This window comes from Aptenodytes patagonicus, chromosome 1 (assembly GCF_965638725.1).
Source record: "Aptenodytes patagonicus chromosome 1, bAptPat1.pri.cur, whole genome shotgun sequence".
Classification (NCBI taxonomy): Eukaryota; Metazoa; Chordata; class Aves; order Sphenisciformes; family Spheniscidae; genus Aptenodytes; species Aptenodytes patagonicus.
This window is the reverse complement of record NC_134949.1, coordinates 53,423,372-53,447,249: the sequence shown is the minus strand read 5'-3', so window position 1 is coordinate 53,447,249 and position 23,878 is coordinate 53,423,372. Positions and strand designations below refer to the sequence as shown.

Genomic DNA, 23,878 nt, shown 5'->3' with positions numbered 1-23,878 from the left:
CTTCTATAATGTAAAAAAAAGAACCAAACAAACAACCAAACAAAACCCCAAACCTGGGAACCTCTGTCTTAATAACTTTTCTTGGCTGTCCACTGTGCTTCTCAGCATTGTGCAGCAGTGTGCTCCAGCAGGGCAGATGATGGATTTGTTTGGGGAAAATCATGCAGATGCAATAGATTGAGCTCAGCACGGAGGTCAAGGTTATACATGCTTTTTGTTCCCACCCAAATTGCAGACTCTTGCAGCCATCCAAAATTATGGATTTTTGGCAAGAACTGTGCCTATTAGAGGGATTATACTTTATTTTTCCATTCACATATTTGCACTCCAAGGATGGATTTATGTTTTATGGTTTCCTATTTGTTTCCAGCTATTTTCTCTCACAAACTCCCTCTGCAGTTGACAGCACTGTCTCCTTATCTCCATTCACCACCTGCTGTAAACTGACCTTTGCTACTTGGAGATTAAATCTTTCTGTCCTGGCCAGAATAGATTTATTAATTATATTTGAGAGATGCCTTCAAGAACTTAAGAGCTTTCATCTTTCTCAGCATGGGATAGGAAATATTACAAGTTGTGTTTTCAGTCAGATTACTGCCTTCACTTCAAATCACCATAGGAACATGAAGCGAGAATAAAATGTGTTTACATCAAAATAAAGAAAAGGAATGAACTTTAATTGGAGCTAGGAAGAAACTTGTTCTCTACAGTAGACTCCATCTGGCATTTACACATCTGAATTCCTTGACCAGGTAGGAAGGGGACCATTTTATACTTACTGGCATGAGCACAGCAGCAAGGTAGACTTTTTCCTTGCAGTAATGTTAAATCACTACTGTTTCATACACCAACTGCACAGTCTGAACCCATCAGATATTTACTGCAGCAGTAGGGAACTTAGATTTTGTTCTTGGATCCTGCCACTTTCCTGAATATTATGTATCTTTCTTAAAGGTTTTCTTGTTAGAAAAGAGGTTCTTACATTTCAAGTCAAAGTCCTGGGGAATGAGCAACATAATTCTATTCACAAAGCAGGTGTTTAAATGTCTTGCTGACTTAAGACCAAAATGTCAAAGTTGGAATTGTTACAAAATCTGCTTCTTTTATCTCTGGAGAGGAAGATGAAGCAGAGTTGACTCTTTTACTGAAAATAAGTAGGGTCTGGGGCATTCCTTCCTCCTTTCTTCTTACATAAAGAAGGAGGACCTGGACATAGATGGCAGTTTCTTTGTTTCTGCTAATCCCTTTCTACTTTTCAATCTCCATTTCATTTCTCCCCCAAAAGTAGAAGTGTCCTCCATAGGCCTCCTAGTGAACATAGCCAGGCAAATACCATGTCAGGGTGAAATACTGTGTTTGAGAATTTAGATTCTTCAGTCTCTGCTCTCTTGGGACTTGTCTCTCTGTCTCTCTCGTGTGGCCACTACTTTGGGAGGGCCTGCTCATGGATATTACTCAAAAGGAAAAAAGAAGTGGTGGGAGGTCTTAAAGATGTTCAGTCCTTATGCACATTCACATCATGCCATCCCATGTTCTTCAGAGGATTGTATGTCCTTGAACTCTGTGGCTGAAAAGAATCCAAGCTGTAGGAAGGATGCACTGCTCTTTCAGCAGCAGATAAGTGTGTACAGATATTGCAAAAGCAAAAAACCTCTCATTCTCAAGTAGATGAGTTGCAGGTGGATCCCTAGTGCAATGTTCATATTAATGATGTAGCTTGGAGGCATCCACTAATTGTAGAGAAGTAAACAGTCTTATACCACAGGGATTACAGATGCTGTCTTATTCCAAGAGGTATTAAATTATGACAGTGATGCATTTTTAAGCCTTGTGGACTGAGAGAAGTTAGTAAATATTCGTTACAAGGCAGATTGTAGTTTCAAAATTGGCTTCAGAACTAACTGGTCAAACATGAACTTTGACTTTTTATTTCCATTTCATCTCATGAATGATATTGTTAAAGTGATTCACTCAAAAGGAACTGTTTAATGAGGCTTCATAAGCCTTAAATAAGTAACAGACTTACGGGTATGATAGTAGGTAGTACCAATACATGTTTTGAAATGTGCAGTCTGATGCCATTTGGAATTAATGGTTGCTACCAGTAGAGAAAAATGTTCAGATTCTCATAGTGAAGTGGATTCCAGTACATAATTGAACAGTAAAATTGCCAGCTGCAGTCTTCAGATAGCTATTAAAAAACAGTGTAGGACAGAATTAGCAGATTCGTTTGCAAAAATAAAAAGCCAAGATGAAAACTTAAGATTTTACAGGCTCATAAACTTGTACTCAAGATTTATGTATGGAATTGTTATTGACTTGGCATAGCTGAATAATGTCTTTTTACTGTGTATTTGCAAGATCGTGTATAATTACATATGCAGTAAAACCTAAAAATGAACATGGTTTCATTTTGGCCACTGTATGAAAGCTGAGTAATCCAGTTATAAATGTGTATATAAGTACAGGAAAGTGGTCAACGTGGCAAAGTAGAGGTACCAGTGTATCCCGTTTCCTCTTGGCAGGAAATAAATAGATGAGAGGAAAGCATTTTGAGAGTGGGCTGGATTACACCATGTGCTACAGTATATGAAGTGAACGTGTGAGCGTATTACTCAGACACCATTCTATGTGTGCTCCTGAATTTCTTATTCAGCTGCTTTGTGTGTGTGTGTGCACAGAGATACCATGTTTTGTACACTGCAGGAGTATTCAAAAGTGTTGGATTAGTGCTCTCACTTCTGCACAGAACAAGGTATTTGCAGTACAATCCTGTCTTGAAAGGGTTAAAGGCCCTTTAGGGTTATAGGTTTTGTATTTGCATGTATTTGCTTTTTAAAAATCAACAGCTAGTTTATATTGCTTTATTCATAGAACAAAGTCCTCTGCCTCTTAAGCCATTGTTAATTACCTTGATTTGTTAGGCACACTGGCTGGGTGGATCTCAAATTAGTTGGATTTTAGTTTATATTCTAAATAAATGTCTAGCAGTTCTGCACAGCCTTTAGCTCAAAATCAAAATACAGGTGGAAATGCTTTACCCACTTAAGACAATTTGTAATACTATACTATGGAAATCTGTTTAGAGTCTGCTTGTGAGTATGGTGGTTTTTTCAGTGAAACTAAAGAAAATTCGTAAACAAGATCAGACGTAAGCTTGCATTTGCTCGTGCTCTCTCTCTGGCACCACTGCTCTTGCATCCCTTTATGACCAGTTTCAAAAGGAGGAACTGGGAGCAGCCCTGTCCAAGGATATTCAGGGTTTTGGCACTGTCCTGCGTAATGGCAGCAGCGGGTTCACTTGCAAACTCAGAAGGGTCTTAAATCCAGACCTTCATTGTAAAAGCAAGCATTGTAATAACTAGGCAATTATGCAGAAGATGCCTTCCACCTCCTTCCACTGGACGGATCTCCATTGTGGGTGCTAAGGGGATGAAGCAGCGTCATCGCAGCAGCTGCATCAAAATACAGGCGAGGCTGCTGTTCCTGATATTCTTTATTCTGAAGAAAAAGCCTCTGTGTCTTTTGGGGGCTCTGGGGAAGCTGAACATATGTCACATTAGATTTAGGATGATGATGCTTTCTTCCATCTTCATGTGTCTGCAGTCAAGCCTGCTTTATGGTTCTTGAGTTACACGTGGCCTACTTCCACATAGTCATCTACCTGTCCAGTAGGAGGTATTTCAGAAGTGGGACCAAAGCTCAGTCTCTCTGGCATGGCAGACTGTGCAGCATTAAGATTCCTCGCTGCAGGAGCAGTGCACCTGAGGAGACAGGGCATGCACATCTGTCCTTATGTAGATGACCAGCTGATCAGAGACAGGCACTGGCAACGAGCCTAGAATATGCTTGCTGTTTATCCAGATGATTGTCCTAAAGAAATGTATTAAAACAAAGAGCCAAAGTCACAGCCACAAACGATGGAGTTCATAGGAGCTGTGACCAGTTCCAGGCTAGTGAGCAGTTGCCCAAAGACAGGGTCCTGTCACTATGATTGCTTCTACATGAGATAAAATCTAATCCTGCTACTATGGTATGAACGTGCCTTGGAGCATTAGAGCATATGTCAGCATGCACATGACATCCGATGCCAGCCTTCAGCTGTGGCTCCTATAACTTTGGCTCAAGTCCATATGCTTCCCATAGAGGCACCAGATGGACAAGAATATTTTCTCATCTCATCATGTCCTCACGGAGTTGATACAGTGGCTAGAACCTGAAAAGCCCAAGGAAAGGGAATACTGACTCCTGTGTCCCACCTTCTTCTCGGATTCTGGTCACAGGCACAGGCAGAGATGCCCACTTGGCCAGCACAGAGGTGTGAAATGTCTGACCGTGAAAGCTATGGGACTCATCTCAACATCCTAGGATTTAGAGCCAAAGCACTTACGGTGCCTGAGCGAAATGTATTCATATTGTATCTCTGAAAACTCACGTTACACATCCTGGCAGCCACCTCCTCCATTAAAAAGAAAGGAACAACAAGCAAATAGTATGAGCTTACCATGACAACTGAAAACTGCTGAAGTCTGGAAACTGCTTGGAAATAATAATTATATGGTGAACTTCAGTTACTGTATCACTGGGAGTTGAGCGGGGGGAATAGAGCTGTGTGTTTTTCATGATAGCACTGTCATAATAACAAAGGATGTTATTCCACTGCCCAACTGTTTGTTGCAATGGGGGTACAAGTGCAGAATTGTTTCCCAAAATCATGTTTCTACACTTACAGTCTTCCAGAACACCTTTGCACAAATCCTGAGGTTTGTATGGTTTGCAAGCTGATAAGGATCATCCCCTGCTCCTTACCAGCTGAGACAGTTTGGCTTAATAAATTACAAATGTCCATCAGTCTCTGATTAATTTCCTGATTTGCCAGTTGTAATTTAATAGTATCTTGATGAGCTATTTCATGCAGATACAGTCTTCTGGCAGTTCACGACCTTGATTAAATACTAAATATCAGGTCTGCTCTAGACAAACCCGGGTGAATGTGGAGCAGATAAGGAAGATGATTAAATTACAAACTACTGGTCTAGATGAAAGAGGACTCCTAGATGGTTAGTGCCATGTGGCCTTGCCAACAGGAAATTTCACCTTTATGGCCAATGGACGATAGTGCAAATTAGACCAAAAAGCTAAAATAAATGAACTTAGTAGCTGTGTTTGTATAGCGTGTTGGAGGAGAAGTGGAATTTTGCTGCTAAGGAGGCGAGGAAAGAGATAATTACAATAATCAAAATGGGAGACAAAGAGCTCCTGAGTGTAGCTGTCGGGATAGAAAGAAAGGACAAAAGTTGGATGATTGCTGGGTTGCCAGATGATTAAAGTGATGTTGTCATATTTGTGAATATTTTGTCTGGTTATGAGCATATGCGGGGTATATTGCTTGTTATTCTGATAGATGTATGTACTGCAGCTTCCGTACAATCACTGTCGTGCTTTCTGTGCATTGAAATTGAATTTCAAGAAAAGGCTCATTTAAGATCTATTATAGAGACATGCGCGCGCACACACAGAGGTAGGTACTTGCTCTGCTTTTGGCAGGGGTACCATTTCTTTCTCCACTCAGTTCAGAGACATGCAGATCAGATTAGTGTCTTCCTTCAGATTTTGTTAGATTCTTCAGGATGTTTTATGATTTAAGCTTTAATTTTTTTAAAAGTGCCTAGCCTTCTGGGTGAAAGAAGCTTTCTCTGGGATAAATTAACACTTGATTGTCGTCTTGAGTCTCTTGTCATTTCATACTGAGAGATGCAACAGTCCTCTCTATTACGCGGATGGGTGGGGCTCTCCTTGAAACTTTAGTTAGAGGTTTTAGCCTTCATGGCACGGACACTAATTGCAGAACGCAGCTAGATCTGTAGCTTTGAATTCTATGCTGGCAAAAATGGAGTCTCATTTGATTCTGGAAGGAACAAGATCTGATAAGGGGACTTGATTACAGGTTTTTTTCTTTTAAGCTTTTGTTTGTTTTGCTCTCTAGTGTTAGATCGCCTATTTTTCCGACATTTTTTTCAGATACAGTCTGTGTTTTCAAGCTTATATCTATGCTGTTTTATTTTTCTTGAAGAATACAAAACCATTGCTGCTACTTTTGTTCAGCTGCTCTAATGATCTTTCTAGGTGCCAATTCTAGACCTTTCAATGTGTGTGCTGATGTTTCTTCATATTTAGCTGTAACTGAACTTACTCCTTCCTCTCAAGAAAATGTTTGATTGATCTCTGATTGTTTGCAGATACTCCCATGAGTGAGTGTTCTCTGAACGTTATCTACTTTATTTATCTATAGTAGTTTTGTATAGAATAGTCTAGTCTGTCATTGCCTTCTACCTTAAAAGAATTCAAATCAGCTATAAACTATTATGCCATATTTGGTTTTTTGTCTGGCTGGTTTTGGGGTTGTTTTAGTAAATTTAATTTGTGAGCTAATCAACAGGTTTTTCTGCAGAGAATCTATCCCAAATATTTGTGCAATCTTCTCAGCAGGAAATATCTTTGCTGTGTGCATCACGTTGAAGGCACACAGAAGTAGACTAGCATAAAAGAAAAAATAGCCTTACAGGAAGACATGAACTGCAGGCAGGAGAACCTGGCACTGAGGGAATGCAGAATAAGCCTCCTTATTCATGTGCTAATTCATGTGTAAAGCAGCTTCCAGTAGCAGCTGCACTCAAGGAAGTGCAGGCGGTCAGACATGACAAGACACAACGTTGGACTGACAGATTGACTGGCAGGCCTAGAGGGCTGCAGGGATACCTCGTGTCACAAATACAACTGCAAGAAGGCAAGAGAGTGAAATATTTCTAAAATACCAACTAATTGCAGCACAGAAACAGTACTACGAGAAGTACTGCGCTGTTGGTTTTTACAGCTGGGAAGGGCAGGAAGAGGGGAGGGGAGGCAGCGATGAATGGGGAATATCAGATAGATGTCTTAAACACACACGTTTTGGGAAACCCCTGATGGCATGACTGGTCTTTTTAAGCCTGGCAAACTTATTTCATTCTCTTCCCATTGTGCTAGGAAAAAGGAGAATTTTTACCATCCTCACAACAAACTGTAAAGCTCTTTTTTAGTTTTGTAACTACAAGGCAGCTATTCCAAAGCCCAGACCATAGTCAGCTCAAGAAAAAGTCAAATATTTGGATAAGTACCTTTTGTTTGACTTACGCATTTTGTCAGAAGAAGAAGAGAAAGAGCACTGTTCTTTCAATGCAACACAGCTCTAACAACATTTTCATTTTGATTTCAGAAGTCTACAGAACAAATGAAGAAAGTACCAACCATTGTCCTGTCTGTCTCTTACAAGGGAGTCAAATTTATTGATGCAACAAATAAGGTACGTGCAATTGCTCAGTATTAGCTTTTATTTCTCACAAATAGGAATACCTATGAGGCTGGCTCTGTAAGAGCACCAGGCCAGAGAGGGGACAGAGTTGCACTTTGTGTTTTCCTCTCTTTTTTCTCTTCTCTCCAAAACGTATGTAATCTCATTGTCATTCTCCAGAAACTCAGTCTGGAGGACAAGTGAAGCAGCTTTAACGGCTCATTTGGAGAACATTGTGTCCAACCTTCTGCCATTAAAAGGCGAGCTTATCACAAAAGACATTTGGCAGGGAGCCTCTGTGGAATACTTTACCATATTCTTCCCTATACAGTTCCTTAAATATGCAGAAAATATATATATATTTGTTCATTAATATAATTTTGGGAAAAAAAAAAAAAAGATGTCTCAACGAAGAATAAAGACGCAAGGTTTTATCCAGGACCAGCCATTGTAAGAATAAGACACATGAGCCTTGAATGTCTTTTTCAAATGTCAAAGCCTCTCCGAGAGCTGTTTTCCTGGTACTAGCCATTTGACTCCCTGAACTGCAGCAGCTTCTTAACAGTTACTATTCCGTATTTTTTTCATCTTCCTGTGTGGCAATGCCCCTGTGCTTTGTTTCTTACATTTAAAATACATCCAACATCTTTAAAACAAAAAAAACCCAAAAACCAAAAGCAGAAATTGGGAGATCAGAGAACTCAGTGATGGATAGAGCAATGGGTTATTGCTTAGCCAAAGTAAAATGTACAAGCTCTGTAAGCAGCAGTAAAGTAATGCATGAATTTCTCTTCTTCAGATGCCTAAAATGGCAAGAAAATGCAATCCGTACTGATGCTTGCATATGAATAGAAAAGAAATTATCTTTTCTGTTATGTGACTAAAATTCACTAAGCAATATAAAAAATAAATCTGACAACCCAGCTACCTGACCAGGTTAATAATGTATATAACTGCTTTGTGTTGCTGAACATTCAGACCACACAATACCTCTAACCCAGTATCCGTCAAACTTGCCAAATCAGTCTGTTTTTAAAGGTGTTTAACTAGAACTGGGTTTTAAGTGAAGGAACAAAAGCAGATTTGTGAACTTCTGCTAGAGTTTGGAAGCCATATCTAGGGTCAGAAGATGGCATGAAAGAAAAACAGAGGTGAAATTACTGTTATGTCAAGTCTGGCATATTTGCCAGAGCAGAGAGGCCAGGGATTCCTGTCAGCTCCTTTTTCTTCCATTGATTCAAAACTGAGCTTCTACAACCCTCATTTCCTTTATTTTCTCTGATGTGCAGGGCATAAATCAGGACATTGTGATGCTATTAACTCTAACTTGGATAAGGCTGTTTTTAGCTCTTAAATCTCCTCTGTAGTGTAAAGGATGTAACTGCAACGTCCTTAGGTTTGCAAAAAAAATCAGGAGAACAAAAGGAGCTTCCAGTATCTCTTTGCACACAGTGCAAAAATCTTATATAAGATGGAAACTTGAAAGTTTGGCAAACTACATTAGGTGGCTCTAGACCAGTCCCACTGAAATCTTATACCTAATAGTGCAATAGATGTATTTGATGGAGGTAAATAATGCCACAGTCCTGTGTTTTTTCTCAAGTGGTAGATTGCTTTCTCTCCAGTTCAAAATCTGCACTGCCTTTCCCTTCTGTAAAAACCAGGTAATAGCCTGCAACTCTCCCAGGAGCGTTGTTATCATCCTTGTCCACAGTGTGCTGTACCCAATTCCTTCGAGACCCAAAACAGATTAGCACTAAGGTGAGATCCTATTCAGACTTGTACCGCTTCCATATGAGCTTATAGTTGACAGCGCTGGGCACCACTTAGCAATAAATGCATATTTTTTAATGACAAAAATAGCTAGCAATTATGTGCTTGAAAACTCAGCTCTCATGGCTGTTCATCCTTTTCCTTTATGCCACCAAGCTAAGAATTTGTATTCCGAGTCGTAGCAGGCAAAGCTTCAGGTGACGAAGGGGCCCTGACCTCATTCCACGACAGCTATTTCAGTGGCGCCTTGAAGCTTGGCATGACACCACTTTGACATGACACCATTTCTTTGCAAGTGAGGCCAGAAAGAAATTGCTGCTTAGGAAAAAGCAGACTTGCACAATTTTCTCGTGGGTCACAGCTAACCCTAACTTCTGGGGGATTTCTGCCAGGAGGGGGATTGTCTGACAGGAGGTAGGCAAGCAAAAGGAAGGCTGCTTAGCAAAAACCTGATCTCTCAAAGGTATTTCCTTGGCAGAACCAGAACCGGCTTTCAGCTTCCCTGCTTTTTCAGAAGCACCGGAGGATTCTCTTGACAAACTGAGTGACAAATTTTAGAACAACTGTACAGTGTCGGTCAGTGCCTGAGGAGTGTACCCAGAACAGCGAGGTGGTTCGTAGCCTTGCAGTTTCCACAGAATAAGATTATGGGTCTACTGGAGTAGTGACCCTAGGAAACAGTAAGCGTGTGCACTGAAAACATGTTTAATTTTGAAAGGCGATCACAGATGATATCCTATAGAAGCTAGGGAAAAAGCTCGATTTCACTACTAATTTTCATCCAGAAGATTTATTTTAAGTATGGCTCATTTTATTCGAAACAAATGATATGGATATGTTTCCAAACTTCACTTGGTTTAAACTTAAAACATTGAAATAATCTCCATGAGTTTTGACTAAAGTGCAAAGCCCTGCGTCAACCCTGGGTCACCTCGGAAAAGTTTCAGCACAGCAGAGCTCTTTTCACATACACTGCATAACTTCAGGTGATTACTTTGTGGCTCATGATTTGGCATAAATATTTCACATGATTTTTAAGACCTTCCAAGCTCTAATTCTTTCTGCCTTCTAAACTACAGTGTTGCCAATACAACATCAATGACAGTGTATTATAGCTATATCTGTGGCTATCTAAATCCCTGGTTTTGGTATAATTGTAATTCTCATCAAAATCTTTATTGAGGGTAAAAGTTATCAATTTGAGAACAAAGCAAATAAAATGCTTGAAGTAACATAAAAAGCCAATGATTGTTAAGCAGAGATTATACGTGTCATTATAAATTGGCATATATTGAAACATAAGTACTGGTTTTGTCATTTTTATGAATAATGCATTAAACAGGAATAATCAAGTATGTTGCAACAATTTAAGATTAAGAGGATTATTTCATTTCTTCAGTAACAGTTTCCTTATCTTGGTTTTTCCATAATTTGAAATTTGGAATGCTTTTTATTAAGATTTTTCCTAAGCCATGATTTCTTCAATTAGATATGTTAATATGTCTTTTCAAAAACTTGACACCTACATGCAAGGGGGAAAGTTGACACTTAGCAAATGAAAGAAGATATGGCAAAGCATCTTAAGTGACTTAGTTACATGTATTTCCTGTTCTTTAAAAAAAAAAAAAGAGGGGGAGGAGAGGAGGTGGGAGGGAAAAAAGAGGGGTGAGGGAAAACCAGAGATGCTCAGAGATTGTTTTAACTTGGACAGATGCCACTGAGGCAGCAGCAAATGGTGGCTCTGCGAGGGACCGGGACGTTACAGATGTCACATGTTCTGTGGTGCAATAGCGATGTCGTGCTGCAGCAGGCTTGTTCACTTTGGGTTTTTGTGGAAAAGCCAGAGCTACAGCCGGCAGGGCCACAATTCAGAAAAGCGTGTAAACTAACTGCTAGGTAAATTAATATTCAATTAATCATTCTGTTTAAATAAATCATTTGAAATGCGTGTGTTGCTGAAGCAAGGCCTAATCATAAGCCACTCTGCAGTGTCTTCTTCTCTGGCTTCATGGTTCCTTTGGCCTGAACACAATAATTACATATCAGCAATTTATGTAATGAATATTCATAATTTTCTCCAAAGCTTTAAGACAGCTTTTTTTTTTTATTTCATCGGACAGACATGCCCCACCTCTATCTCAATAGTATGCTATAGCTTACATTGGCTGTTGCAAGTAGTGTTGCTCAGTGCATGAATGGTTTAATTTTTCTACATCTCTCTTACAGGACGCTGTTATCAGTAAGTGGAGAAAAGTTGCCAGATCCTCCTGTAGTTATCTTTTTCCTAAGCAGAAGCCTTTCAAGAGCTCAGGGTTTCAATTATAAGTGATGTTTGGTGTCTTTTTCTCTTGAAAAAGTATAGCTGAAATTTGTCAAACAACATGTGCAAAAAACCTGAGCCTGTTGGGTTTCACCAGACCCTGTCTGTCAGTAGACTGAAATAGTATCATGTAGTGATCATTATACAGAAAACCAGCAGCATCATAAGATGCTCGTATAGTGCTTTGAAACTGTATTACAGCTGTATGCCAGGAAAGATCTCTCTTTGTCATAGGATACTGAATAAACTGTACAAAACTCAAGCGGACCCATAGGGAAGACTCTAGAATGTAATTGTTTCCTACCAGATTATTGGCAATTTTAGATATCATTGGAGAGGGTAAAAATTCCAGTGACCTATGTAAGATCACACATGGGGTGTATTAAATCTCTTCTTATTAAGAAACTTCTGAAATACTTCAGCACAGCAGATGAGCATAAATGCAAATCTAAAACCACACCTTTTACGGCTCTTTTACATTTAATTCCTAAGTTGATTGAAAATATTTTTTTTAAACAGAATATTATTGCTGAACATGAAATCCGTAACATTTCCTGTGCTGCACAAGACCCTGAAGACCTTTCTACATTTGCGTACATCACTAAAGACTTGAAGACTAATCATCACTACTGCCACGTATTCACTGCGTTTGATGTGGTCAGTTTATAGAAGATACTTAATAGTTCTTTGTGATAGTAGTAGTTCTTCAATTCTATTAAAACATTTTTGGGGTATATGGTGATTAATGGAAGGTATCATTCATTTAGCACATGAAAAGACTAATCTACTATGGGATAGTAAAAGAACATTTCTGGAGAAGGGCAAAGATTTTCTTTGATATTACCTCATTTCCCATCTGAAATAACTCACCTCTGTAACCCCAGTTGTTGACCGTAAACTTGGCGAGCAGCTTTTCATACAAGTTTTGACATGTAATTCTTCTAACCTAAGCTATAGCCTTCCAAGAACTTTGTAACAAGCAGGCTTGGCCACCCATTCTGAAATCTCAGCACACACCAAATAAATTGGAACTGGATCAATGCGCATTATATACAGTGCTCAATCCTGCCAAGCGGTAGGTTTGGGAACTAGCTTAAACTAAGTCTGCAGCATTGTCCTGCATTTTTGACTATGTTGTACTGCCTGTGTAGTCAGGGAAGGACTGGTTTGGCGATGTCCAGCCTTTTGGCTTTTACCCTCATGGGTCCATCCCATGCCAGCCAACAAGGGGTGAAAGGGTTGGACGCTTTCTTGTGGGGGTCCTTTGAGCTTGGACACATCCCACATGCATGATGCAGATGTGGGCTGGGCTGCTTTTTGGACTGGAGATCAGGTGTTACCACCGTTAAGTGATTTCTTCAGATTTCTTAGCCCTGCCGTTCCATGAGTTTTAGTGTTTCAGTGTTAAGATGGATCGGTCCCAATAACTCAGACATCTCTCTAAACAGTGTTTAGACTTTTTGACATTATATTGAATGAACTGGAAAATGGAAGCTTCCTCTGCAAATATGTAGAGAGTGTATGAAAAGTTTTGTATTTACTTTAACCAGAGAACCGAAACACACAGATCTGACAAAGAAGAGACCACACAGGTGGATAATTACATAATTCAAGAGGTCCTAGGAATGTTTGGCTACCACACTGAATCTGAAAGATTTGAAACATCTGTGGTAACAGAGATCTGTGCAGAGCATTGTCCTTTCTGTGTTCTTGTGTAAGAGGTTACCCCTGTAACCACCAACAGATTATTATTATTATTATTATTATTATTATTATTATATGGCCCCTCTGTTGTTCTCTGCTCTCTGACATGTCAGTGGGAGTTTTAGCTTAACAAATAATTCAGATATGGAATTTGGGGAAATTTTATTTTAGCAGCACCTCTTCTTTTTCAAAAAAAATGCATTTATTTTGAAAATAGCAAATTAATACTTTAATTCTTACTTTCTTGTTCCAACCTTCTTACCTGGGAAAAAAAAAAATCTCAAAAATGTTATTTCAGCAACAGTTCTCACAGTTCCTGTTATTTTGGTGGAAAATGACTAAGTTCTTCCTATATTTATGCTTTTCAGATGGTGATGCGCAGACTACTAGTGTTTCAAGAAATCATGAATACGTATCAATTAGTCATATTGTTTTCAGCTAGATTTGGTGAAATAAATAGCAGCTCTAATTTTTAGGACTAAGAGGGCTTATTGTCCAAAAAGTTCAGGAATACTTGCCATTTGAGTTAAGCACAAGAGAAATTTAAAACGCTATTAAAACTTAAATCATTCAAGAAAAAATATTTTAATGTGTATGAATTCTTGAAACATGCTTACACAAATATAAATAAGTTAAAAAAAATAGATATGTCTGAACTGAGACATTTTATTTGTGACTGGGGAAACAGTCAACATTGCAGAGCAATAGCATGTAGGATAGTTTAAATAAAAAGATGTACAGGAAGGCAGGTTAGAAGGAATTTTAGCATTTTGGTTCAGTGCTTTTGTTGTTTAACTTCTCTGCTGACATTTTAGTGTCCACAGGGAGTAGAAAAAACTTAAATTGTGTTAAAAATATGTAGACCATGGTCAACAAGATGTTACATTATACAGATTTTAGTGATAAGTGAATCAACTGAAATTAGACTGATTGAGAGAGGTTATTATTTCTCGTGATCCATTTAAATGCTTCTTAATGGTTTCAAAGTACTGCAGTTTCATTTATAGGTTTAATAATCAAGCACAAACATAGACCCAGGTGTAGCAAATGAAATTCATTTTCTCCTTGCTTGGCAAGGAAAGAATAATGATCCAGGAATAATTACAACATTTTGCTCACTTCCTGTACCTTAGGAGGAGCATTTAATACCCCAAGCACTTTAAAGAGCTATTTTAAGCAATACAGAGACTTTAATGTTTAACTGTCTTAACTTAGTTTTTTCCTGCAACATAATCTTCAGTGGGGTGTTACCCACTCAAATATTCTCTTTTTGTGTTGTTTTATTTCTCGGAATCTAGCATTTCCGATGCAAGTACAAGCTCTGTAAAAAACACCTAGATATTCAGAACACAAGCATACAGTAAATTAAATTTTCTATTTAAAGTCTAACACTTATGTTAGCCTGATCTTCCAGTTTGCTAATAGAAACAGTCCTGTCCATTTGCCAATGGGTAGAAGTTCAATCCTATTAAGAAAAATAAGGTTTAAAATGGTAGAAAGCTACAATAAGGTGTAAAAAAGATGCATCTTAAATCATATGTATTATGGTAATACAATATATGCAATGGTATGAAAAAAAATACACTCTCTTAGGTCCTTCAGTTCCTCAGGAAATGTGGGCAAGAACAATTTTTTTGCAGATAAGAAAGCATTTTAGTGTAGTGACGTGTCAACTACCAGCATTACTGATACTTACTATTTAGGAGTGACTGTACATTTAACTTTTCTACTCAGAGTTAAAATTCTATAATCAAAATTGCAAAAACATCAGACTTGATTAGACAATACTGAAGGGAACAAGGTTTGGGGGAAGAAGAGGATTTATTGCTCAATATTTGAAATCCACTTCACTCTCGTTCACTTATAAAGCAGCCCTAAAACTACCAGTAAAGGATTCCCTCTGGAGAAACAAACCACCGTAACAGTTCCTATACCGAATTCTGGTTCATATATGGGAGGCATGCAAAGTAATTTCCATCAGATACTGCTTCATTGCCCGATGCACCTATGAATAGAAGACAACCGGCATAAATTGGAACAATTTCTGCTCTTGCTCATGCCAAGGATTAGACTGGTGCTCTACGTAACACAAAGACTTTTTTCTTCTTTTCTGTATTCTTTTGTCCTTCATTGCACAGACTTAAGCTGGAGAAGAATTGGAAACTGCTAGTATACATACTTAGCAGAGAAGAAAAAGCATGCAATTCAGGTCTCAAAGTTCTGTTCATTGCCTTCTTCCAGGGATTTAGGGGACTTTATAAAATTTTTCTCTATTCATATGATCATTCAGGTACAATCAGTGTGGCATCCCCATGTCTCCAGAACAGAAAACTTCTTTCCTTTGCAGCATCCAGAGACAGCATGCCCAGACAGTCCCCTCTCTGGGGAATATTAGGTGGAATGTGTCAAACCATTTCAGTTGCTCCTGGCCAACTTCTTGAGATGGAGCATGCTCAGGTACAAAGAGCTTTCAGCTCATGAGCAAATGAATCTCTCCTCTCTCGTTTACATCAGTGGCTTTTGCAAAACCTGAAAGGCCCACTTTGAAGGCCTGTTTCCATCCTCCCATTGCATACAAGACATCTTTCTGTGTGGCATTAAAAGAGAGGGATGGATTCAGAAGAGTTTGCCTTCCACGATTGCTTTAAATCCAGAATGAGAAAGGATCAAGAATTTAAGTTACAGGAGTGCCTGATCATGAAAGCCTCATGCAGCCCAGGAGTCCACAGATGTTACAAGCAAATGCCAGCCGTGTTGGTCTCATCATACCGTCTTTAGCAAGCTGAGCTTTCTTCCCCTCGAATGCACGAAGGCTGACACATTGGAAAATGCAGACAGATCCATGTCCTTTCTAGATCCCCCCAGAAGTAAGAGTTTTGAGGTCTGGAGGGCTAAAGCATTGGTACACTTAACAGTATAAATGTATATGTATGACAGCTCTGCATCTGAAAGAACTCCCATTACTAGTAACTAACCTTCTCTTCTTGCCAGACTCTTATAGTAGAAATCCTCAACATTGGGCCTTGAAGATTTTGTTATAACTAAGAAGTAGGGAACTGATTTCTTCTCAGGGGATGGATATTTTAAACTGGGTTGGCATTTTTCAGATTTTTTAAGTTAAGATTCCATATATTCTGTTCTGTTTGATTTTTGCCAACTGCGATTTTAAGTTTGGGACCTTGAACACAGGGTGTCCTAATTGACATTCCTACACATCCGATGTGATGGGTAGCTCACACTAATCATCTGAGAGGCTCCAAAGGAAGCTTCTTCAGTAAATTCAGTCTTCAAAAAAGACCAGATTTGACATTGATCTTAAAGAAGGGAAAAAATCATCACCTGAAAGCAAAAACCTGTAAAATCTTCATTATATGAAAAGTGCTTTCCCAAAAAGACAAAATGTAAGGTTTTTTCCCAAAAATTCCTTTGCAAGTGACATATTAAGTTTTCATAGCTCAAAACACAGAAATCTTACTCTCTTTCTTAAAATATTCCTGAAGCCTCAACAAAGCTTTATAGAAGCACGAAAACACAATGAAGCAGCAGTGCCTGCTGCAACTTACGCAGTAAAAAAGTCAGTTAAAATGTAACAGAACAATTAGCCATTGTAATAAGTTGGCTGAATTAAAGCGGCTGAAGAATCCTGACTCAGACTTGCACTGAGGCGTTGAATTGTAACATTACGTGGCAAACAAGGCGATTGACCTCAATTTCTCATCTCCCAGAAATTGTTGCTTAAAGGCGTTAGCTTACTCACTTTCCTTCTCTGCTGTGCCAAGCAAAGAACAGGCTTGTCGCAGCCTCAGAACCACCGTGGTCCTGAAAGTTTTGCCTCCTTTCCAAGGAGCTTGATGGGGTGCTGAAAGGGTCAATGTCTTCTACAGTGACCAGGGGGTCTACAAGTTTTGTGCTAAGCGTCTTTCGGGGAAGCAGACCTGTTTCCTTCCTTTTGTGCCACATGCAAAAAAAATCAGATCGTCTCCTCACTCCATCAGAAGAATTTCCACAACGGCTTTTGTGGTTTTCTGCCCCCAGCCCCAAGGGAATCCTGCTCTTACCTCTCTGGTATAGCCCATGCAAGAGTCCATACAAACTCTAATCCTCATATTCCTCTCCCAGGACTACAGGTGAGAAATTCCTCAAACCAAATTTATTCACTTCTGGTTTTTTCAAAATACAATTTTGCAGATGCCTTTTTTAAATTTTACAAGGTACAATTCTAAAGTCCCCCTCGCCTCCAGTTGCAGACTTCTCTTTGTCAAGGCTCTACCGCAGCACACAATGTATGAAATTTATGTACAAGTTATGGTTCAGTTTACATGTTGAATATTGAACAGAACAGTGAATGTTCTGTTTTATTTGCTATAATTCAAATATTTATTAACCATAGAAACAGTTACATGTTTCCAATGGCTTTCAGGCTCCAGGCAGGCCTATTTTTTCATTTTACAGACTGAAAGAAAACAAACCTTAGTGGCTTCTGACGAGATGCAAGACCCAGACTGGGTTTATGGCTCAGCATGGCAAACTCTCTGCTTGTCTCCACTCTTATCTCAAAGCTTTTCAGGCCTGTCTCTCAGTGACCTTTTTGTAAGCCACACTGGGCGGCGCATTTTCTCAGTCCCACTAGTATTACAGTCTACTTTTTCTCCAAGCCATTACTACACCCTGTCCTGTTGGTGTATTCCCTAGCAATAATAATATCCACTGTAGACAATCCCGTGATGATGTAGTACACTGTCTTACTGTCACAACAGCAGATTAAGACGTCTTTAGAATAATATTCTTGTGCTACTAATAGGTGCACTCAATTTCAAATAATATTATTCTGTACATTTTTAACAATTATACTCAGTTGGTCTTAATTCCATAGCCAGCGTTCTGCTAAAAGGCAGGGCACTTTACAATACTCTCTTTAGCCTTTCATTTATTACTCCACTGGCAAACTGCATCCTCAGTGTTTCTCAGTCTTGGCCAGTTTCCTTAAGTCAAAGGGGAGACAATTTGGAGACTACTGCTATCAAATCAGGCAGACATTTTTATTTGGGAAGCTATGAAACTTTGGCTAGCTTGCTGTTGTGGCTGCAGTTGTAACAGCCAAGAGCATATCCCAGTGGAGGAGTATAATTGTTTTCTGTCTGACCTAACAAAGACCAGAGCTGGCACCTTTATAAGAAGCTCTTACAATGAGCTAAATATGCTGAATTTAGCCTATACTATCTCAGTATACGTGCGATAACAAAGGGATGGAATTTCTTTGTGACTACAGTGAAATTACAGCGCAAGGCATGAAATAAAATGCTTATCCTTTTAACTGTGTTTTAACAATTGAAGGGCAGATAGCGTACTGCCAAGTGTCTTGCATTGCTTTCTGGCTTATTGCAAACTCAACGCTTAGACTTGACCAGCTAAAGAGAGATCTCATTTAAAATTATATCAGAAACATTTTAAGGGATCACCTAGTTTCAAAGCAATACAGGATTGCTTCCAACTAAGGGCTGCAGAGGTTCAAGAAGGAGAGGGTAATTTCTGAATTACATCAATGATTTATGAATTATTCTAAGGAGACTGTAGGAGATAAGAAGGCAGGCCTGCAGGCTTGCATTTGCTCTGCAGGGGGTCAAAATATTGGAAAGTTCGGAGCCTAGAAATAGGATCTAGTAGGAGCCTACAAAACAAACCCACAAACCTGGAAAAAAATTACCATAGAAATTCACTTGCAGTTTAGATTAAGGTCAAATTTGAAACTCACAGCTGCTTTTTAGTTGACATAAAACTGTACTGAAAAAATATTTATACCAACCCCCTGGGATCCTCATTCATGTTTTATAAACTTTTCAACAGGTTTTCTTCTACATATGCAATGAGAACTTACCACCAAACTGGTCTTAGTCTTAAGAGCCTGACTTCTTTGGTCATACACACTAACCCCCCCATGCTTTCAAGAGTATGCGGAGATGCCAGTTTAAGCTCAAACATTTTTACTTCTAGAAAACAAAACCGTGAGAAGGTTGCCCCGGCACTTGAAACGTGCATCCAAAGCAGAGCACTGACTTTCATGCATGCATAAGTGCACTGCATCTGTGAGGCAGAGCGTGCACTTTCAACATTCGCTTTTTGTCCTTTTGGAAGCATCACACCAACGCTGCACCCTCTTCCCGTGCTGTTCGGTGAGAGCACAGAGCATCCTGAGGCACACGCCCAGGGAAGCAGCGCATCGGGCTGCTAGCTCTGGAGGAGGACGGGTCAAGCAGAGGAGGTCCGAAATACAGCAAGGTGGAATGTCAGATGGGTGCAGTAGCGCAAGATGGGTGGGATCTTGAGAGCAGCAGTTACGGAGTGAACTGGGAAGTTGGGGGGTTAATGTCCTTGTTCTAAAAAGAGATGACATGCACTCACCCACTCCTGTTTTCATGTTTAGTGAGACAATGTTTTCAAGGTTTTTAGAAGTAATTACTTTCAGTACCATGAATTGCATTTAGATTGTTTTTAATCAATGAGAAATCAAATGACAGATGTAAATATTGCAGAGACTTAGGAGGTTATTACCAGTGTGATTTTAATTATTTACATTACACATCACTTCTGTAGACAGTACTACCCCACTTCATGTGTCTGATGATAATTCAACCTTACTCCAATTTTAACTGGTTTTGTTTTTTTCCAGAATTTAGCGTATGAAATCATTCTTACACTAGGACAAGCATTTGAGGTGGCCTATCAGCTTGCACTACAAGCACGAAAAGGGGGCCATTCTTCAACCCTCCCAGAAAGCTTTGAAAATAAACCCTCCAAGCCTATTCCCAAACCACGTGTTAGTATTCGGAAGTCAGTGGTAAGTAGAAAGTAGTGGTGCATGCAAACAACAAAATTCAGCTACACAGTTAAGAGTTGATATACGTAGAAGCTGTATAAATAAATATACCTGTTGAGTCAGAAACGATCCATGTCTCCGCTGTGCCACCTCTGCTCATCAGCCGGTAGGGTTGTCACCGCAGGACGGGCAACCACTTTGAACAACTGCTCATTTCAGATTCCTGCAGTTTAAGATGTTGCTTGGCTAGTGTTGTGCGTATGTCTTTTATAGTAATTGCAGACCTTTAATTGATTCGGTCTAATTCTAATGTATTGTGCTTTTTTAAGTGCGGAGGATCACAGCCAATGCATACCTCTAAAACTGTGCGGTTCCATGGACTTTCCTGATCTTGTGTCAAGAAATAAAATCAGCGCCAAACGTGTTTGATACACGATCACTGCATATGTATCTGAACCAAATTGCAAATCCAAATCAATTTGCAATTATCTTGTCATACCAAGCAACTTCTTTTCTTACTTTTTTTTTTTTTTTTGACCCTCAGCAGACCCTCCTGCTTCAAAACTGGGTTTCAATGTACCTTTTCAATATTTTCTTTGTAATCCCAAACTCCTAAGAATCCAAGTTCATGGGACCCTACATACTGATTGTCTTTAAAGTGCCCTCCTGAAGTGCATAGATGACAAAGAAATATTCTTTTATGGTAGAGCTTTTAAAAAAAAAAAAAAAAGAAAACTATTTTAAATCAAGTGAGAATACAGGCACAGGGTAATGTGGGAGGGAAAGGGGAAGAATGACTGCACACTGTATTATATTCACTGGCTATAAAGTGAGAACCATACTCTGTGATATTTAATTATTGGATGAGAGGAAGGGGGGTGGAAAATGTACGGCTGTACACTTTGTTGTCCATTGCCACAGAATCTTCATCCATAAAATTTTAGAGAAAGAACATTTCCTGATGCCGTCATCTGTCTCAGTAACAAAAGGACTTCTCAGGATCACGTCTAGCTTTAAACATAGCTTTAACAACCTATAATGCCCTACAGCTTGGGGATAGACACAGCTCTGATCTAAAGAAGAAAAAGAAGGCAACCGTGGGTACATGGGAGTGTAGACCACCGCCCTCGCTGCTGTAGGACTCTGTCAGTACAGGATTTGTTCTGTGTTCTGTTTGTTAAAGAAAATGCTAGCAATGCTGTGCACAGAGATGGTAACCTGTCTGTATGTTTGCATTTGTCTTAAAGCAGATAGATCCATCTGAACAAAAGACTCTTGCGAATCTACCATGGATTGTTGAACCTGGACAAGAAGCCAAAAGAGGCATTAATACCAAGTATGAAACTACCATTTTCTGATACAAAACCGTCCCCCTGTTCCTTGTTGTGCCTTGCACGCCAAGCAGTCACAGCACAGCCTTTCCTTTATGGCAACGTTTCAATCCAGCAGAGAGGAAGACTGCACTGTATGAGTGGCCTTGTAACTAACAAAAAAGGCTGACAGTCATTTCTGGTGATGTTCTTCTTCCTGCAGCACTGACAGAAGAATGACACTATATGAAGACTTTTAAAATTACAGTCCACAAGAGGAGTGAGAAACCTTATTTTTCACGCAGTTCTCCCTTGTGACTCTGCCACAGTGCTTTCTTTGATTTCTTATTTTAGAATTCTACTTTTTAAAAAAAAACAAAAGGTCTCTAAACTAACACTAATGCTGCCTACGAGTAGAATATTTGATTGGTTTTTTATTTAAATCTTGGCAGTTTTTAATTGAAATAGAACCAGAATTAATAAATAGAGTATTTGTGAAACCACTGAATTCATTAATAATTACTGTGTTGAATAAAGAACTCATTAAAGTGACAAGAAATTAGGCACCCTGATTTCTGTGTGCGCTGGTTTTATATGTAATCATTGGTGTCCTTTGATCCTCTACAGAAATAGGAACCTCTTGCATTGTAACAAAGGATCAGAGTTTTATGAATGGTTAGAAAAAGGTATTAATAATGCACAGAAAACATTTATTAGATATTTTTATGGAAGAGAAGTACTATAGGAAAACATATGAATATTTATGGAAGGAAGCCAGATTAATTATGACAAATATTGTTTATTTTAAAGTTAAGTAAACCACTGCTATTGCAGCATTATGAAAATTATAAGAGTTGTAGCATCAGTGCACTGGATGTTCCGTGTGATCAGTCTGGAATGAAAGTGGAATGGTCATTCTACTACACCTACATATAGTTTATGCAGTTCAACATTGCTATAGCCATGAATTCTACTAGTATTTTTAAAAAATAATCTCAGTGGTTATAAAAAAAGTCAAAACCATGGATTTTGCTATCAAGATTTCTGTCACAGAAAGCTTGTTTGGAAGAGTGTTGATAAAATTCTACTGCAAAACATTTTCTAAATAAAAATAGCGACAAAAAGAAAAAAATTCCAAAGTAATAAAAATGTTTTCATGGAACAAAATAGTTAAGCATTTGCTTAATATTTGATTAAATAAGATTTACTTAAATTTTCTTTGAAGTGTTTTAATTTTTTTAATGTCCGTGGAGTATTTGTATAATACCATGATGTATATTTATGTAGAACTGAAATTATAACAGTACAAATATCACTATAGGAGAAAAATGACATTTTAACGTATATTGTTCTATCCAGTCAAATTGTGAATCATTTTGAAGTTCATTATAGAGATATTGATAAATTGTGTGGTTGTCTTAATGTTTTTTTAATTATTATTTCATATCCAGCTGAGGTTTTCAATTAGAAACATCAGTTGGTAAATTCCAAAAAATGGATAATTGAACTTGGTTTAAAACTGATAATTGTATATGGTTTAGTTAAACCTAATCATAGCGCTGAGTGATGACATACTTTTAATACAGTATTCAATTTACTTGAACAAAATAGTTCCTTGTACATATTTTGCCTATTCACTGTTGATATGTACGTAGTCAACTGACAGTAAAAAAATAACACTAAAAATATGGTACCAAAAGGAAAATTGTATAGGAGAACAGTAAATAGTAGCCTCACTGCAACAAATACTTATGTAAATATGCTTGGGCTTCCAGTTATAAATTTTGTAATTTTGTCATTTATTTATATCCTATAAAAGCACACAAAATAAAAAGAAGTTGTACAGTCCCAGTGCTTTGTGCATCATTTTATCATTGCTAAAGGACATAAGGGGCCTGATCCAAAGGATACTGAAATCAGTGAAAGGTCCTCCCCTCCCCTTTCCCCCATTTCACTGGGCTTTGGGTCTTGTCCCACGCAAACCCAGGCATTGCTGTGGAGACAGTTTTGGTTTAGAATACAGATTTTGTTTACGGATGGTAAATACTTCATACTTTAAAGTATGGTTTTACTTTACTCAATTAACTGGTTCTTCGGTGCACTACTGAACTGCTGACTTCCCATATTTAATCGCACCCTGTGAGGACTCGCACAGGGAGTTATGTTAAAACACATTCACTTCAGGCACCAAAAGTACAGAGTGGCCAGATTTTCAGGCTATAAAACTGGGGCACCTCTTATATAGCTGAGTGACCCCTAAAATTGAAGGATGAGACAGGAGCTGCAGCATAACTCTAAGCAAATGTAAGGGAAAGGAGTGAAACAACAGGGAGAACTGACAACTTGCAGAAGAATTTGATCTAGGTTCATCAAAGAGACGTCGAGCAGGTAAGGTGGCGCAGTAAGCTGCTGAACTTGTTTGGGAGAGATAATCGGGGCAAAATAGACAGGATGGCTAGCAAGACAGATGAGACAGATGAAAGACTGGTGGGGCAGGGCATGAGTGTGAAGAGAAAAGTTTTGGGATGCGGTGAGTCCGTGAACGATTGGAGCCCCCACAGCAGACATAAATTGAAGCTGGAAGGAGAGAGAAGAGTTAACAGGCATAAGGCACTTCTGTATTTGCA

General features: G+C 38.8%; 1 protein-coding gene across 9 annotated transcripts in view; it reads left to right on the top strand.

Annotated features, from left to right (window-relative positions):
• The window catches only part of ANKS1B (ankyrin repeat and sterile alpha motif domain containing 1B), a 450,635-nt gene extending 427,536 nt beyond the window's left edge, over positions 1–23,099 (top strand). For 6 of the 9 annotated variants that reach the window (XM_076335287.1, XM_076335293.1, XM_076335278.1 and 3 more), the window contains 4 exons: positions 7,256–7,342; positions 11,943–12,080; positions 19,795–19,962; positions 21,189–23,099. In XM_076335287.1, coding sequence (XP_076191402.1) covers positions 7,256–7,342; positions 11,943–12,080; positions 19,795–19,962; positions 21,189–21,299 — 504 coding nt within the window. In that variant the 3' untranslated portion in view covers positions 21,300–23,099. The remainder of the gene's footprint in view (positions 1–7,255; positions 7,343–11,942; positions 12,081–19,794; positions 19,963–21,188) is intronic. The other 3 variants (XM_076335327.1, XM_076335320.1, XM_076335281.1) reach the window with 1 other exon arrangement.
• Positions 23,100–23,878: the final 779 nt, after the last annotated feature.